Source organism: Chaetodon trifascialis, chromosome 5, assembly GCF_039877785.1.
Source record: "Chaetodon trifascialis isolate fChaTrf1 chromosome 5, fChaTrf1.hap1, whole genome shotgun sequence".
In the NCBI taxonomy this organism is placed as follows: Eukaryota; Metazoa; Chordata; class Actinopteri; order Chaetodontiformes; family Chaetodontidae; genus Chaetodon; species Chaetodon trifascialis.
Window position 1 is genome coordinate 28,396,141 of NC_092060.1, and position 15,953 is coordinate 28,412,093.

The 15,953-nt window shown below is 43.9% G+C and overlaps 1 protein-coding gene across 1 annotated transcript in view; it reads right to left on the reverse strand.

Annotated features, from left to right (window-relative positions):
- Positions 1-11,362: 11,362 nt before the first annotated feature.
- The window catches only part of htr4 (5-hydroxytryptamine receptor 4), a 141,560-nt gene continuing 136,969 nt past the window's right edge, over positions 11,363-15,953 (reverse strand). The window contains exon 7 of the mRNA XM_070962901.1: positions 11,363-12,011. Within this exon, the coding sequence (XP_070819002.1) occupies positions 11,924-12,011 (88 nt within the window). The 3' untranslated portion in view covers positions 11,363-11,923. The remainder of the gene's footprint in view (positions 12,012-15,953) is intronic.

Consider the following 15,953-nt stretch of genomic DNA (forward strand, 5'->3'; position numbering starts at 1 on the left):
GAAATGAAAAGGCTTCGTGTGGGTGAAGGAATAATGGCCCGCTGTCAGTGTGTCTGATGGATCAGCAGACAATGTGAAGCAAAGAATAAAGACCGGCTGTACTTTGAGCTCACGTGTGAAGCTGTGGGTCCGTTTCCGTGAGATGTTTCATTAAGAGGAATGAAACTCTGGCAAAGGATATTCAAACTCCTTGAAAAGTATTTAGATTTTGTGCATCACTTATCCGGTTGGCTCTTTTTTCACATTACTTTCATATGCATTCAAATTCAGATGCAAGCAGGGAACAGAAAAAGGTGCATCTCTGCTCTCTCCAGCAGTTCAAGCTTGATGATCCTTTGATTTGTACAAACTAAACACCCGAAAGATCAAACAAGGAGCTCAGTGACATCAGGTTAAAGGAGGCGTGGTCTCGCCGGGTGTATCGTACTTAAGGTGAGTGTCACAATAAACCCGGGATCGTGTGTTGATTGGCCTAATGTACTTTGAAGCACTTGCCTCTGATGCAGTGATTGTGGCAGCTGAGCACAGACTTTGAACCCAAATGGAGACACAGAGGCAGATGTGGATGACACAGCAGTGCTTATTCAGTCAAGTGGGAAGCAAATGGCACCCAGGAGATCAGTCCAAACGAGCTTCAGTACAAAGGGACAGATGCAGGCAGACCGGACAGCAACCGAGACAAACTGGAAGAGTCGAAAGTGGAAGCTAGGGAGCCAATGGGAGCCACGAGGTTCAGGTGGAGTTTCAGGTGGGAGGCTCTTCAGTGACAGCTGCTGGACAGGTGGGCAAAGACCGTGTGCATGGGAACAGCAGTCATCACATATATGCAGAAGAGTGGAGCTGGGACAGTGAACTCAGCTGCAGCTTCTTTCATTTGGTGTGACTTAGAAGAGCAAACATGTAGCACTGATCTGTCAGAAGTGGACAGCAGAGACAGCCTGTTACTGATACTGAGTCTGATGCTGTGGGCAGACACTTTGCTTCCCAAGTCTATGTAAGAATAGTGGATCGTGAGTCCAGTAAGGATCTATGTGGACAAACAGTTGTAAGTAGAGACCTCTCTAAAATATCGCCTATTAGCTGTCTTTCTTTTGTCCTGCGAAACCAAAAATAGCAAGAAAACAGTAAAATGAGTGAAATATTATATAAAATGAGCAAAATGATGTGACATGTTTCCCTGGTTCATCGATGTATTATCTTTTTCCTCTCTCAGCCTGCAGCTGCAGTCTGATCAGACAAATTTGATGCAGTTTAATGAATTGACACCTCGTCCGAGCTCTGTCTCAGCCAGCGTTTAGCAGCCGTAGACAATAAGTGACCAGCTGTTCGCAGTCCATTCTGTCCAGCGTGAGTCTGTCGGAGGGCAGCAGCTGCTTCGTCCTCAGCAGATGTGTTCCTCTCTCCTCTCTCTCCGCCACAGTCTCTCTCCCTTGAGGAGAAAATTGTCTTAACAGTTGCATCGGACCGTCCCCTTGACTCAGAGTTAAAGGTCAATAGACTCCCTGTAGAAACAACAGAGAGGAGACGACATTGTTTTGTTGAGGTGAAACATGACCAGAGGGACAATGAGACGGAGGAGAGGACACTTCTATCACGTCTCTCAAAGGTCAAACTGAGAGAACAGACTGGGTGTCGAGAGTCGACACGTGTCCTCAGCTACTGAGCTGAAGCTGTTTTAAGAGAGTTTGGTATGACAGGAGTTTACTGAAGCGTTCCTGAGCTCATGTATTAATCTCCTTTATCCAGTCATGTGTTCACAAAGTGGTGAACCTCACTCCGTCCTCACTTGTGAATGACTGAGCCTTTCCAGGATGCTCCTTTCACACCCAATCATGACACTATCACCTGTTACCAATCAACCTGTTTACCTGTGGAATGATCCAAACAGGTGTTTCACTTTGAACCCTGACAGAGTCAGTCACTGAATTCAAAATGGACTCAAACAGGTGACGCTGGCTCAGAGGATCCTTTAAACCCTGAAAACACTGCAGGCTGGTTTCAGGTTGGATTTGGAGGGAAATCTGCTGCATGTTTCAGATCTGAAGATGGACACTTGAGGGCAAACCAAGGTCACACGTTCAGGGATTATGTCGTTGGACATAAATTATTCCAAATATAACAAACAAGTACGACAAATGTAAGTCTTAAAATCCCACACGCACACGCTGTGGCTTACCTTCAAGCTCCATGTCTGTTTTCTGACAGTGTGCCGCTGCCACTGACAGGGAGCAGTCAGAGAGCTGTCCTCAGTCTGTAACCGCATTAAAGTCTCGTCAGGAAGGATTCTCTCCACCTAATTGAATTGACTTGATGTGTGGGCTGGCTGCTTTGCTAACTTCACGACCTCTGTCTGCTCATCTGGTCTTTAAAGGCAGAATGAGGTGGATTTTACTGACAAAGAAAACAATCAATAGAAAACTGTCGTTTTAGAAAAGTAACTTGTTAATAAGTGAAGCCAGTCGAGCCCAAGTCAGCTGTGATCTGACTATTTTAAATCTGTTGTCATCACACTTCAGACAGCTGGCTTTAATGTAAACACGTTAGAAGTAAAATCAGTAAACAAAACCACAGTGATGTGTGTTTCTTAAACTCTCCAAACATTCACGCGCAGCACTGAGAGGAACTTTACGTTTTGTCAGCTCATCTCCGGGAACCGCAGCACAATGCAGCTTTGTGCTTTCTAAAAAGTGCTGCCCTGGATGATGTGCGCTTCTCTCTGGATATTTATCCTCCAGGTTTGACCGTCTCTATCGACGCTCTGCAGAAATTATGGTCTGTGGAGATGAATGCAGTCCGGCTGAGCTGAATCCAAAACATGCTGCCAAAGCAAAGCGAAGCTGAACTCCAGCCAAACACTAAAACTTTGGTTCATGCGTAGAACGACAGCAAAGGTTCACATGCATCAAATATGTGTGTTAATCATTATTATGTTACTGTGCTTTTCTCTTCACGATAGCCTCTGTGACTGTATGCTTCTGTATGGAGTCCTATGAGAGTGAGTGTGTGTGTGTGTGTGTGTGTGTGTGTGTGTGTGTGTGTGTGTGTGTGTGTGTGAGTGTGTGTGTGTGTGTGTGTGTGTGTGGGGGGGGTCTCAGCTCCCTGCACTGAGCTCTTGTTGACTTCTTTGTGAGCCCTTTTGAACACAGTAACCAATAATTTTTAATTTCTCAGTTTCTCGCTCCGCCGCGCTGCTGCGTCCCTGCTGGCCTGCAGATTACAGCTTCACATCAGCTGTCAATAAGAAGCAGGAAAACAGGAAGAGGTCCAGCTCAGTTCATTTCACAGAGCCGTTGGTTGTGTGTTTGCTGTGTGTTTGAAGTGTTGACATGACTTACATCCCTGATAGCTGACGGGGTTTGGATTTTGGATCGAATACAACATTTTTACTTGTATTTCTACAGTGTTATTGAATCTAAAGTAAAAAAATCAGAGTGCTTGTTCCACCACTGTCACAAACTCATAACCGGTATGTGATGAGTCATTAATGACATTTTCCTTAATTGGAGTTTGATGATCGTGCACTGAAAGAGGAGAGCCGAGGCACAGCGACGAGTTTGGAGGCGACGTTTTCCTAAAAAGACATTTTTCACTTCACTTTGAAGGCCTTTATTCATTTTATTCAACCCAACACACCGTCAGGGACTTTTCGTGGATAACAATCCGTCAGCGGAGACAGTGAGCGATTACACTTACAACACAACTGATCGTGTCCCAGCTTCACCAGTGACAAATAACAAAAGACTCGTTTATCTTTCCAGATTTTTGTCCACAGATTTTCCTCTCGTCTTCAGTCCAGAGGATGTTTTAGTGTTTTGTGTCTTTATGTGCTCCACGGGGAGGAGGACTGCTGACTCCTGCAGTTCGGACAGTGTCTAATGTGTCACAGCAAGCGTCAGGGAGGATAAGTGTATATGCAAATGAGGACGACAGCAGCTAAAGCTAATTTACATAAAGCTGAGTCCAGCTCAGTCTGCTCGGATCTTTCCTTTATATGACTGAACATTTCCATGTTTGAATACTTTCTGTTACTGGTGCCAGAATAAAACAAGTCTAAAATTTTAATAGCAGTTTGAAGGAAGGTTTGTTGATTCAGTGCCACTTAAATGATGAAAATCTATGACACTCCATCTGAACCCTTTTATCTCTCACGAACTGTTGACCTTTCCTCTAATTAAATACTGCTATGGCCCTGAGGAAGAAACCTCATCAGTATGTTGTTTGTTGTGTCTTCTATAGATGTGTACTGGACATTTCTGCCTTTAAGTGGTACTGGGAGGGTTCAGCCATTTTCAACTGTCCAATGAAGGAAGAGAAAGGTCTCACCAATGAGCAGCCGTTACAGCTCTGAGTTATGAGCCATAACTGTGATTCGAAGCATATTTTTGTGCCTTTGTGGAGTCTGTTTTCTTTCCATTTACCAACATAAATATTCCACAAAAAAAAGCAAGATGAGGAACTTTACTACATCACCACAAGCACTTTAAAACCACATAATTCACCATATTCATCCATGATTATTAATATTATTCTGGCTAATGAAATGAAATGAATGGAATAAAAAGAGTGAGTGGGTGGTCTAAAGGTTTAAGATGCTGACTGTGTGACTGCAAACGTCCCTGTTCGAGTCCGGCCAGGGGGCTTCTGCTGTCCTTCATCTCAATCCTTTCATTTCCAGTCAGCGCTCTGCTGTCTCTAATGTGTAATTAATGCAAAAATATCTCCACGTCTAAAAGGACCTAAAGGTGCAGCTGCTGTCTGCACAGATGAGAGATTCACACATGCTGCCTCCATGCTGCTGTGCAGCTTGTTAGCTCTGAGGTCACGTGAGCTCGCTGCAGGTCGTCAATGAGTGTCTTCTGAAATGTCTTCTGAACACGAGCTAAACAAGGTCCACGCAGCTCTGTAAGAACCTGGAGATGATGAATCTAAAGAGAGAGACTCTCACCGGACAAAGCTGAGACGTTCTCCTTCATTCATCACTGTGGAGTATCTCTGCTCAGAAGAAGCCCTATATGTGCTTTATCTTACTGGGTTTTTCTTTCTGAACTGCTGACTTAATCCTCCTGAGTGCCTCCAAGTCATCAACATTTCACTTAAGAGAGAGGAAACAGAGAAGAAGAGCGAGCTTGGATTAGCTCGGCGAGGAAACACAAGTCCTTTGAGTGAAGTGAGCTCTTTAATGACGTTTTAATCAGCGGGCTAACTGACGCGAGTGTCGCTATCGGAGTCACAAAGAAAGTCAACACCAGGATTATCAACATCTCTTTAATCTTTAATTAGCCTTTATCTGAACTGTCACATAGCAACAGAAAAAAGTCTTACACGTTTCAGCTCCCTGAAAGAGAAGCCTTTTATGTTCTTTTAATACATGAAAATACCCATTTTGTTCTGTCAAAATAAATACTGAAGAGTTTTATAAAAGTTGTTTTTTTTGTCTCCTTCGGACAGTTTGTGGGAGTTTTTTCTTTATATACACATTCATGCTGTAAGCTGCAAACATAAATGAATAAATTAAAAAAGAGATGGAGGGGACAGAGAGCAGGAAAGACAAAGAACACAAGTCAGGAAGTTGCACAAATGGCAGCCATTGTCAAAATCCTGCTTTTTACAGCGCATTTCTGTTTGTATGGTGTAAATCCAGCTTCTCAGTCAGGAGTGAACAAACTGCTCCATCAAACCTCTGAAACCTCCAAACACAATTCAGCAAAATCCTCTTTCTGCACTTTTCTGCAAAACGTGAGTAAGACTTAGACAGCGGCTGCAGCGGAGAAAATCTGCGACGGACGTTTAAGAAGGCAGATAAGATGTTCAAAATACGTCCGGGGGACATTTTCAGTTTGCAAATAAAAAAGGCAAAGAGGCCGTTCGAGCTTGGGTGCCAAACGTTACCTGTGAGGTTACATGAAGCAAAGAATCCAGCATCTGAAAAAAAGCCATACCTACACTGTGTGTGCACGAAGGAACCAAACCAGAAACTGTGATTATTCTGGATAAACTCTTTCTGCTTCTGAACAAATATTGACCCATCGACTGCAGGAACAGCTTCTCCAAACAAACAAACAAACAAACAAACAAACAAACAAACAAACAAACAAACAAACAAAAGTCATTCTGGAAATGAATTCAACATACAGACTGTTTTCACGGGGTTTAGGAGGCAAAAGGCTTTTAAAGGCTACAGATTCTGCTTAAGGTAAAGAGCAAAAGAACGGACTCTTAATGGAATTGAACACCTTACTTATCTTCCATCCTCCTTATCATCCAACAACGTAACCCTCACCAACCACCCTGCCAGCTCCCCGCTGAGGAGCTCTGTTCTGCACGGTGTTGTGAACTTAGTTAGGATTTCTATTTATATTTGGTCTGTGTTAGTGGCAGTGCTGCTTTCTGGCTCTCGAGTTTCAGCAGTTACATCAGACGGGCTTCCCAAAGTCACCTCAGTGCTCTCACCTGGGATAAAGGAAGATTTCACTAAATATGCAATCGAGTCTGTGTTATCAGAAAAGAACGGTTGGTCCAGGTGTTGTTCAGCTACATTTTGAGATTAGGTTGACACAAACATTCATTCAAACATTTGTGTCTGCTTAGTTTGTGATTTCCAACATTTCCCAGCGTGACTTTGATCAGCCTCCAGAGAAAAGGCTGATTTCAGTCAGGCTGGGTGTCTGGACGTTCGCTGACTGTATGAAGCCACAGTGCGTCTGTGGGACTGAAGCTCTGACAGCATTCTTGTCTTTTTAAGCTCCTCCAGGTGCAGAAATTAACCTTTTATTTATAGCTTTAAAAGAAACTATTCTCTTTGATTCTGAGGGATTGACATAAAACCTTAATGTTCTTTCTAACTGGCTCAAATGAAGACATTTAAAAACACTTGAAACTACAATTCAGGCAGCTTATCGATGCCCAAGCTGATTTTGGAAAGCCAACCAAGCACCTGCAGCGTCGGTCAGACCACAGCTCACCTCCAGCACAATGACTTCACCGCTAACTGTGCATTGAATCCCACTGATGATCACATGGACACATCAGGCACTAATGAACCCACATTTCAAGACATGAATCCAAATTCCTTCTCAGGTGGACGGATGTTCTGCTCTTTGAAGTGCTGAGGAGAACAATGAGTTTCTAACTTGAAAGTATTTCTGTTTGGAGCAGCTGCGTTTTCTTCCCGCGTCTCAATCTGGCTGAAATGACCCCTCAACCCCCCCCAATGGTTCCTAACTGGAGCGTGCTCACATTGATTTTGTTGTATCTTGTGATGCGTTTGGGGCATCTCCAAAAATGGCCTCCCTTACACTTTTTGGCTCATTGCACTTCATGAAGGTAGGCGAGCCGCAGTCAGAGAGCTAAATTTAGACTGTCGAGGAGCTTCCCACGCTGCGCACACACACAAACACACACACACAAACACACACATGCGCACACCTCCACAGCAGAACGGACACAAACACGCTGCCTCACATTAAGCTGCTGCAGATGTCATGGAAACTGCAGCTGTGGAAGTGGGCGGTGATTGAACAGCAAAGTAAAAAAAGGAAAAGAAAACGAAGAATATAGAAAAAAATAAGCCACAAAGTCTGTTTCTTTTTATACTGATGGAACAACAACAAACATGTTTGTTTGAAAAGAAAATTGTGGGTTTAAAGACGCTGAAAACAGGAATTTGATTGCTTATGAAAGAGGCTGAATCTGCAGCCGTCTCTGTGGAACTGCGTCTTTGTCCTCGGCCGTCTGTGCTCGAAGGACACAGTGAGGACACGAGGGCTTCTTAAGGGTCAATTACGAGGACGCTTGTTTAGAGAACTGCGCCATGATGATGTGCAGTTAAAGCTGCTCGAATACAAAAAGGGTTCAGAGGGTCCAAATCCAAAGAAAAGTTTGTTCTCACCTGAAAAGTAATAACAGACCTCGCATGCTGTTTCAAGCTTTGAGTCATTTGTTGAGGGAGAAATTTCAAACATTTTCAATCATAAATAATGATTCTGACTTTCATTACGGACTCATTTCAAGCTCCATTTAAATGATTCATCTCTAATTTTGAATGTAATAATCGACATGTTTCATAGTTAACTGAGAAAAAATATGCACAATTTATTTGCTAATAAAAAAGAAATGCCATTTCAGATTTTGTTTTACAATCTTCAGTCTTACTTTCTCAGCACACTGGAAAACTTTCTCTCTGTAACTGGAAAAGTCCTCGTGTATAAGCTTCATATTAAAACAGGTCACCTCGATCTTAATTGTCTTCAGAACATTGGACATATGTTGTAAATAAATAATATTCAAATGCACCTACAATAAAAGTCCACAGGTTGTTTTTGGGAACATTATCAACTTAAAGAATTATTTTATATTTTATACGCCCCAAACACTGCTAATTTCCTTAAATCACAAAAAAGTGCTTGTGCTTCGGTCATGGAAGAGGTCACAGTCTGAGTCTATTTTTGACAAATAAAAAGAAAACAAAGAAATGTTTGTACTTGTTCATCAGTGAAACATTTTCCCATCTTCTGTCGGTCGTTTGGTGCTGAAAAATTCCCTCAGCAACACTGAAACAGCCACAAAGACTCGGCATGCGCGCAGTAAACATACAGAAGAGCTTTATATACGGGATGAATGACTTTCTTACTCGCTGTATGTTGAGATTTGCTGGTGTCTGCAAGAGCACTGAGACAAAGAGCATGACTGGAGGAAACTGCAAGGGATTGTGGGTAGACAGGGAACTAACTGAGGGATGGAGCTATTGGTGGGATCCTCATCAGCAGCGGTTTCCTTTGAGTTCAGTAGCCCCAAACCTGGTGGGATGTTGGGCTGCTGGGACTCTGTCCACTATAGAAAGACAGGTGAGGACACTTGAAGCCACCATGATGGCACCTTTCATCGTGACTGTAAGGAAATATTTCCTCTTTCAGTGAAGCAAAAACTGCTGCAGCAGCATTTTCCAGTTTTCTGTGGCAAAATATGGCCAAATACACCTCCTGTGCCACCATCACCCTGCCTAGAACCTGTCTTTTGCCTTATTTTGTGAATAAAATTGACTATTTTGAACACATTGAACATACCGATGGACAGCAGAGAGCTGGATTATGCTGTGAACAGTTTGAGAAATGCATGTTTATGTATTTTAATCTGCTGTGAATCGTCATTTCAACCCACATAATTGAGCTTCTTACAGGAGAAGGTGAATGAGACTCAAAGGACAGATGCGTCTCTTACAGACTCATGGATATTTGTGTCTTGCTGAAGGACACTTCAGCACGATGAGCAGTTTCCTGCAGATCTCTACCATCTGTAAGACGGTACAATACGTCAAACGGCATTGACAACATTAAAGTGGAACATCGTGCACACACAGAGAAAGCACTGAAATGTCATTATTGTTGACTCTCTGCTCTCATAAACTCGTCTTTCAGGGACACGTATGGTTTAAACTGTGGACATTTCACTGTAAAATGTTCTGACATGACGGTAAAGAACTGAAGTGACCTGAACGACAGTGGAGTCTATAGCACATCACGCCTGAACCAGCTGCCCCCCCCCCTCGCTCTCTCAGTGTGTGAGCCTCATATTTATGTATCTGGAGTAACATGAGGGATGGTGTCATTGATGAGGTTCCAGCCCAGCCTGGATATGTCCTGTGAACCGTGGCTCACTAAACTGGGTCAACGGGCTTGTCTCTGCGGGGATTTGTAATTACCTCGCCTGCCCAGTGATTCCAGTCAAGAGCTTCTTGGCTTTTCTTTGTGCCAGTGAATCAGTGCTCAACAGTGTTGTCATGTGATTAACTGATTTCAGAGGGCTGTTTGTTCCGATGCAAACCTTCTGCAAAGGCTCTGTGCCGGCTCTGGAAGTCATGATGTTCGCTATTTGTCCACACTTCATAGCTGCCATCTGATTTAGTTTTTTTCCCTAAATGTAATTTTCTAAAGAAAGACAGCCCGAGTCCTAAAGTTTACGCATCAACTGGAATTCACTAAATTTGGACATGCATTGTCCATCGGTCTGCTGAGGACACTCAGAGAGACCATATATCAGAAGCAGAAAATCTCACAGCTCCAGTTAAGCTGCATAGTTATTTTTGACCACTTGGGGGCAGAGAAGCTCCACAGTAAGCTGACACACACAGCGCTGACGTATCACAAGTTCATGACGTCACGGCGAATGGCTCAGCACTCAGTGGCGTAACTTCACATCCGGCAGACAAAGAGCAACATCATCAAACCACTGAAGCCGTCTTTCTCCCCACCTGATGAGGACAAGTCCCATGTTCTTTCTCCTTTTAGCTCTGGTTTGGTCTCCACCACCTCCTGAGAAAATGATGTCGGGGAGGCTAATTGCTAACTTTGTTTATCTGCTGTCTGTGCAGGCAGCTTACAGTGGCTTTATTAGAGCTTCTTTAGGGACTAATTACTAGCTTTGGAGACGGGCGATTGACCTTTTTAATAAAGTTTTATGCTGTAAGCCACACGTACTGGAGGACACAGAGAGGACAGTCTGCCGGGGATTGACTTTTAAAAAAAGGACAAGGTTGCATTCTGGGTGCAGGTAAACAGGTGTTGTAGTGTTCTCTGTTTCCATGAACAAGAAAAAAATGGAAACATTTCTGGTACATTCTGTAACACGACCTCCAAGGCGAGCAGGGACGATGGGGGAGGAGGGGGTCGAGATGGAGCGGGGACAGCGCAGCATGGAATGATGGGAAAAGGAGGTTTCATTACATGCTAACGTCACACATGAGGAAATGCACATGTACGGTACATGGACACCCTCTGAAGCACTCAATCACCACAGAAGCACACATACAGACGCAAACAGACTGCAAAGCTCTGTAAATGTACACACACACACACACACACACACACACACACACACACACACACACACACACACACACACACACACACACACACACACACACACACACACCCATCCTTGTCTACACACACACACCATATTGCTCCACCATCATCACAATGGCTGCTGAATCATTCATGAGTAGCTGTTGCTGATGCGTCGTGGTCCTCTAACTTCTTATTGTGTGAGAAACATTGATTCAGAGGAGCCTCGTGGAGCGATGAGCACGGGGTGCGAGCTAGCAGCCTCTATATTAATGCACTTCAACAGTTTAGGTCAAGGATTTAACGCAGCCTTGCAGCCACATTTTCCTTTCAGCTTAGTGAGGATTTAGCAAAGCTGGAAAGCTTCGATCTGGGAGACGAACAGGTCCTTCAGCTTTGTGTCTAAGGCAAAGACACGTGATGCTTAACATGTGATGTTTGGTGAAGGAAACTGCCTTCTCTCGTGAATAACACTCGTTTTACAAGGAACAACCTTCTAAAATCTATGGTCACTCTTTCTGACTTTGCACTGGAAAACAACAGGGAGCATCATATAATAATCAGAAGCAGGTCCTTTGTGTGGAATATCAAAGAGCTTTGGCAACAGAATTCACTTCCACGACTCCCAGTCCATCATCACATCTCGTGCTGTGAACTTCTCCACATTCCACCGAAGCTGTTCTCCACAAGACAGGCTGAACTTCACAGATAGCTACCAGCAGGTCTGCGGCTCTGGGTCTGGTTTAGTTCGACTGGGACAGCTCAGTCTCTGGGGGCCTGCGGACCAGAAACCAGCACGACAGAAACAGCGTCAGAAAGACAAGAGAGCTGGTTTTGTTCAGTCCACCTGATCCAAGCCACCTTTAAAGACGGCAGCATGAGTTTCGGCTGAGCTTTCAAACCGGATACCCCCCTTCCAAAGTCACATTCCTGGCCTGGATTGGTAAGGTGCCACCAGGGCTCTGGCCTGCTGGATTTGTAGCATCTGTGTTGGATTTCAGCTCCGGGTGTGTGGAGGCTGCGGCTCTGTGGTGCCGCTGCAAGAGCCGAGGTTGTTGGAGATGTGACTGAGGAGTCGTTGTTGGTCACAAGCAGGACTCGTGGGACTCTGTGTCGGTGTGCAGAGACTTCTTCTCCTGCTCCGTGTGGTTCCCGTTGTGCAGGACAGAATACCTGAGAGAAAGAGAGATCAATCGTGTCAGTCGAAACAAACCATATGAGGATGCTAGCATGAGCTCTATAAAAACTCATCAATTAATCAAAAAAGACAATTTGTATGAAACTTACATCGATCAGTTATGACATAAAATGAAGAGAGGGCTTTATAATTTGTGTGAGTGCCCCCTGGTGGCCATAGATCACTGAGCAGCAGTAGACAACACGGCAGACAATCCTTTCTTGTCGTCGCATTCAAACATGAAGCTCTCATGTCTTTCAAACACACGACTGTCAGGCCCTTGAGGGAGCTGTTCAGGCTTAATCAAGCGACTGAAAACTTTCCTGCAAACACCTCTTAACTGCTCCTAAAGCCCTTCTGGAGGAAATGACATTGGTAGTGGCTGCAATAGATCCTGGTCTCAGCAGAAACACACAGCAACAAGCACCAAAAGTTTGATCTGGAGCAGACATTTAGCACTGTTATGTTAAGTAGACTAAGCTTATTTTCCACGATCACCAGCGTTACAATCACATCAGACCTGGTGACCTCCCATTGTCTCTGCACTGCCAAGCACCTCAGACTTGATAGGCTTTTGTGCAGGGATAATACAATTAGTTAAAGCCTCATAACATTCCCCTGATGGTAAGTGAGTCATTTCTCAACATGGCCCGAGCCCGCTTACTGGAAAAGTGATCATGCAGTCTGGGTTACAGGAGGGTGATGGAGAGGAGCTGTCAAAGCTGACCGCAGGTGGACTTTGTTAGGAGACGTCAGCGACGCTGGAGTGACGGTAAAAAGCAGGCGAAGGCGGCAGAGATGGTAACCTGAAGATGAGAAGGGCCTCTCATACGCTCTGGATCCACGATCACTACATGTGTTCAAAACCAAAATACAAGCTGAGTACAAATACACGTCAGACATGTCTGACTGATGTTCCCATTTGATGGTTTCTGATATGGTTTAGTCGTTTAGCTGGAGATAAGGACTGACGTGATAAGAAACAGCTGTTTTCGGTTCTGATCTGAGCCACCTTCATCACCTCCATCACTCAGATATTCTCATAACATTCATCCAGCTCTGTTGCGTTTACACATTACTGGATTATTTTCCCAGTTACATGAAGATGAAAAATGTATTCACTGCCTGGTTTATGCTCTGAGTTAATTCTTCTTTGAGTTTAATGAACGCTAGAGCTGCAGGACCTTTGAGTCCTGTCTAGCTTTCAGCAACAAAATCACATTTACCTTCTGTTGAGTGTTAAAAACCCTGACATTTTCTGTTTTAACGACCTGTTGTCACATGACTGACTGTGACTCAGATCATGTGATTACACCACAGCCAGGCGCATTCACAGATAAAGACCACGAGCGACAGATTGAGATTGTTCTGTTAATGTTTTTAGCTAATTCCCAGTCGTCCCCCTGACAGAAGAGGGTCCTGGACTAAGTGTACGAGGTGAATCCGGCCCTGATTCGTCTGCACCTGTAGGAATTAGATGACTTACTAATCCTGGGAATCAGTCTACAGTATGAATTGTAAAACTCTTTATGGCCCTTTGTCACTGAGGGGAGAAAGAACATCAAAGGACATTCAGTGGGGGACACTGGATAGAGGGGGAAGGTAAAGGTACAATTCACTGTACCTGAGGAGTTTATGGTATAGTACAAACCCTAAAGAAACGGATGAGTGAACTCCCCCAAATGGTCGTTGTCTTTGAAGGAAGGTTTATGATTACCAGGTGTGTGTGATAACCATCTGTCCTTTTATTGAAAAGTATAAAAGCCAAGACATTGTGGAGATCTGCAGAGAACACTCTGCATGAGTCTTCCCTCCATGCTGCATGTATTAAAGAGACCTGATTCATCACACCGAGTCTATAATTCTTCAGAGAATTAGCAACTCTCAACAAGCAACAAGGAGAATTTCCCTTACACACCCTCGTCCAAAGCGGCCACGGCGATCAGCTGAGAGTTTATTTAGACTCTGCTTTCACTGAGCTTTCCAATTTTATCTCCAGCTGGTGATTTGGATGTTGGACGTTTCCCAGTAAGAAGTGAATGAGTGCTGCTCCAGTGTGCTGCCTCTTCCCAGTATAACCGCAACTGTGAACAAGATAAACAGCTGAAGGTACATTTTAAACTGAGAGTGAGACCAGAAGAGAAATCAGCACATTACACTCATTTATGAGAAAAGGGATTCCAAATGGACGAAAACTGTGCCGAGCAGAGTTTTCCATTCAGTGTTGACAGAATTCTCCTTCTTCTTAAGCCAAACAAAGGATTTAAAAACCAACTGGATCATCTGAAAACTGAATTTTCACAAAACTTAAAATGTGGCTCATTGTTAACCTGTTGGAGATATGAGTTTTTCACAGCACAGTTAAACTAATGAGGTCAATGACTGAAACCTCAGTTCATTTTAATGACTTTAATGTTGCTAATTGGTGGAAAAAGCCAACAAACACTCGCTGTAGTTGTCTCTGCTATGAATTCAATGAACCGGCCACTGACCACAACGATAATAAGCTCAGCTTTCTGTTCCAGGTGACACTGATTTGTTCAAGCAAGCATTTCTAATCTGACAAAAGAGGCATTTAGCAGCACAAAAGATGAACGTGACTGATGTCCACGTCCAGCATGTGACTAATTGGTTCATGCAAACGGTCCACAAAGTTAAACGTGGCATCAGCTCTGCTCAACAGCAAGAAGCAGCATTTGTTAAATGTAAGAGAAACTCATTTGGCAGCCATGATGGCTCTCATTTGTGTACAGTCTATAGGCTTCACTGCTTTTGAATGAGAAGAATGAAAACATGCAAGCATTCACATGTGTGTGACTACGCGCACTGTGCAGATACACATGTGTATATGTACAAATGTATGTGTGTGTGCAGAGGCCTCACCGCAGGGCTAAAACCATTACGAGCTGTTTACACAAACACCCTGACCAGAGACACTTCCTGCTGCCAAACTGGCCGTGAAATTTACCTTCCCGACAGCCTCGAACATTTGGGGCTTTTCAAAAGGAAACTGGCTGCAGATTCCCGCCGGAGCGGAACCCAAAATTGCTGCCACATTGCAGCGTTAAAGCCTCAGCGGGTCTCACCGTGGCTCTGTGAGGGTGACCGTGCTGCTGCTCGAGCTCGTCGGCAGAAACGGAGATGATGGAGAGCCATGTCGGTGAGGAGAGGTGGGGCCGGTTATTGACGACTTTCTGCTGATCCTTCACTTAGCAAAGCCCAGAGAGTCACATGCTTTAGTCTATCGAGGAGAAGCTAAATAAACGTCAGCTTGATGGTGTTCAGATGAACCACGCGTAAACAGTGAGCTCTGCTCTTTGTCGCTCACACTTTTGGTGCTTTGCTGTGAATCTTCAATGTCTGAAATGTTCATGCTTCAGTTCTTTGTGCTTCACAACACTGAAATGAGTCCAAGTGATGCTACAAAAGACGTGACTAAGAGGAGGGCAGTCAGAAGGCACTTTCAGGCTGCAGCCAGCTTATTGTTGCTGTGCAATTCTGAGGCTTTTCAGATAAACTGAAGGGTTCAGTCAATGACAAACTTCACAGCGCTCAAAACAAGGCTATTTTTAACATTTCATGAGACGTTGACATGATTTTCACTGTACAGCAACAATATTTGTTTCCTCATTATGTCCTCGACAGAAGCTTGTTTGTGACAGAGACGTCAGGTCAAAATGTGTTGGCGTGAATTTCATCAATAACAAACTGCCTTCGAATCTCCGCTGGAGCACTTTATTTCTGTAAAAATGCCATTTTGCTCTTTTTGTGTGCACATGTGCTACCATTTGTATTTGTGTTTATCTATTTATCACCAGCTTCAGGAGAGATGGATGTAGTTTGAGCCTACAAATGATTCACTCTTCCCTTATTGATATCATTCGATTGCCATATAAATCCTTATTTTGTAATGAAATGCCAATGTTAAAACAATAAAA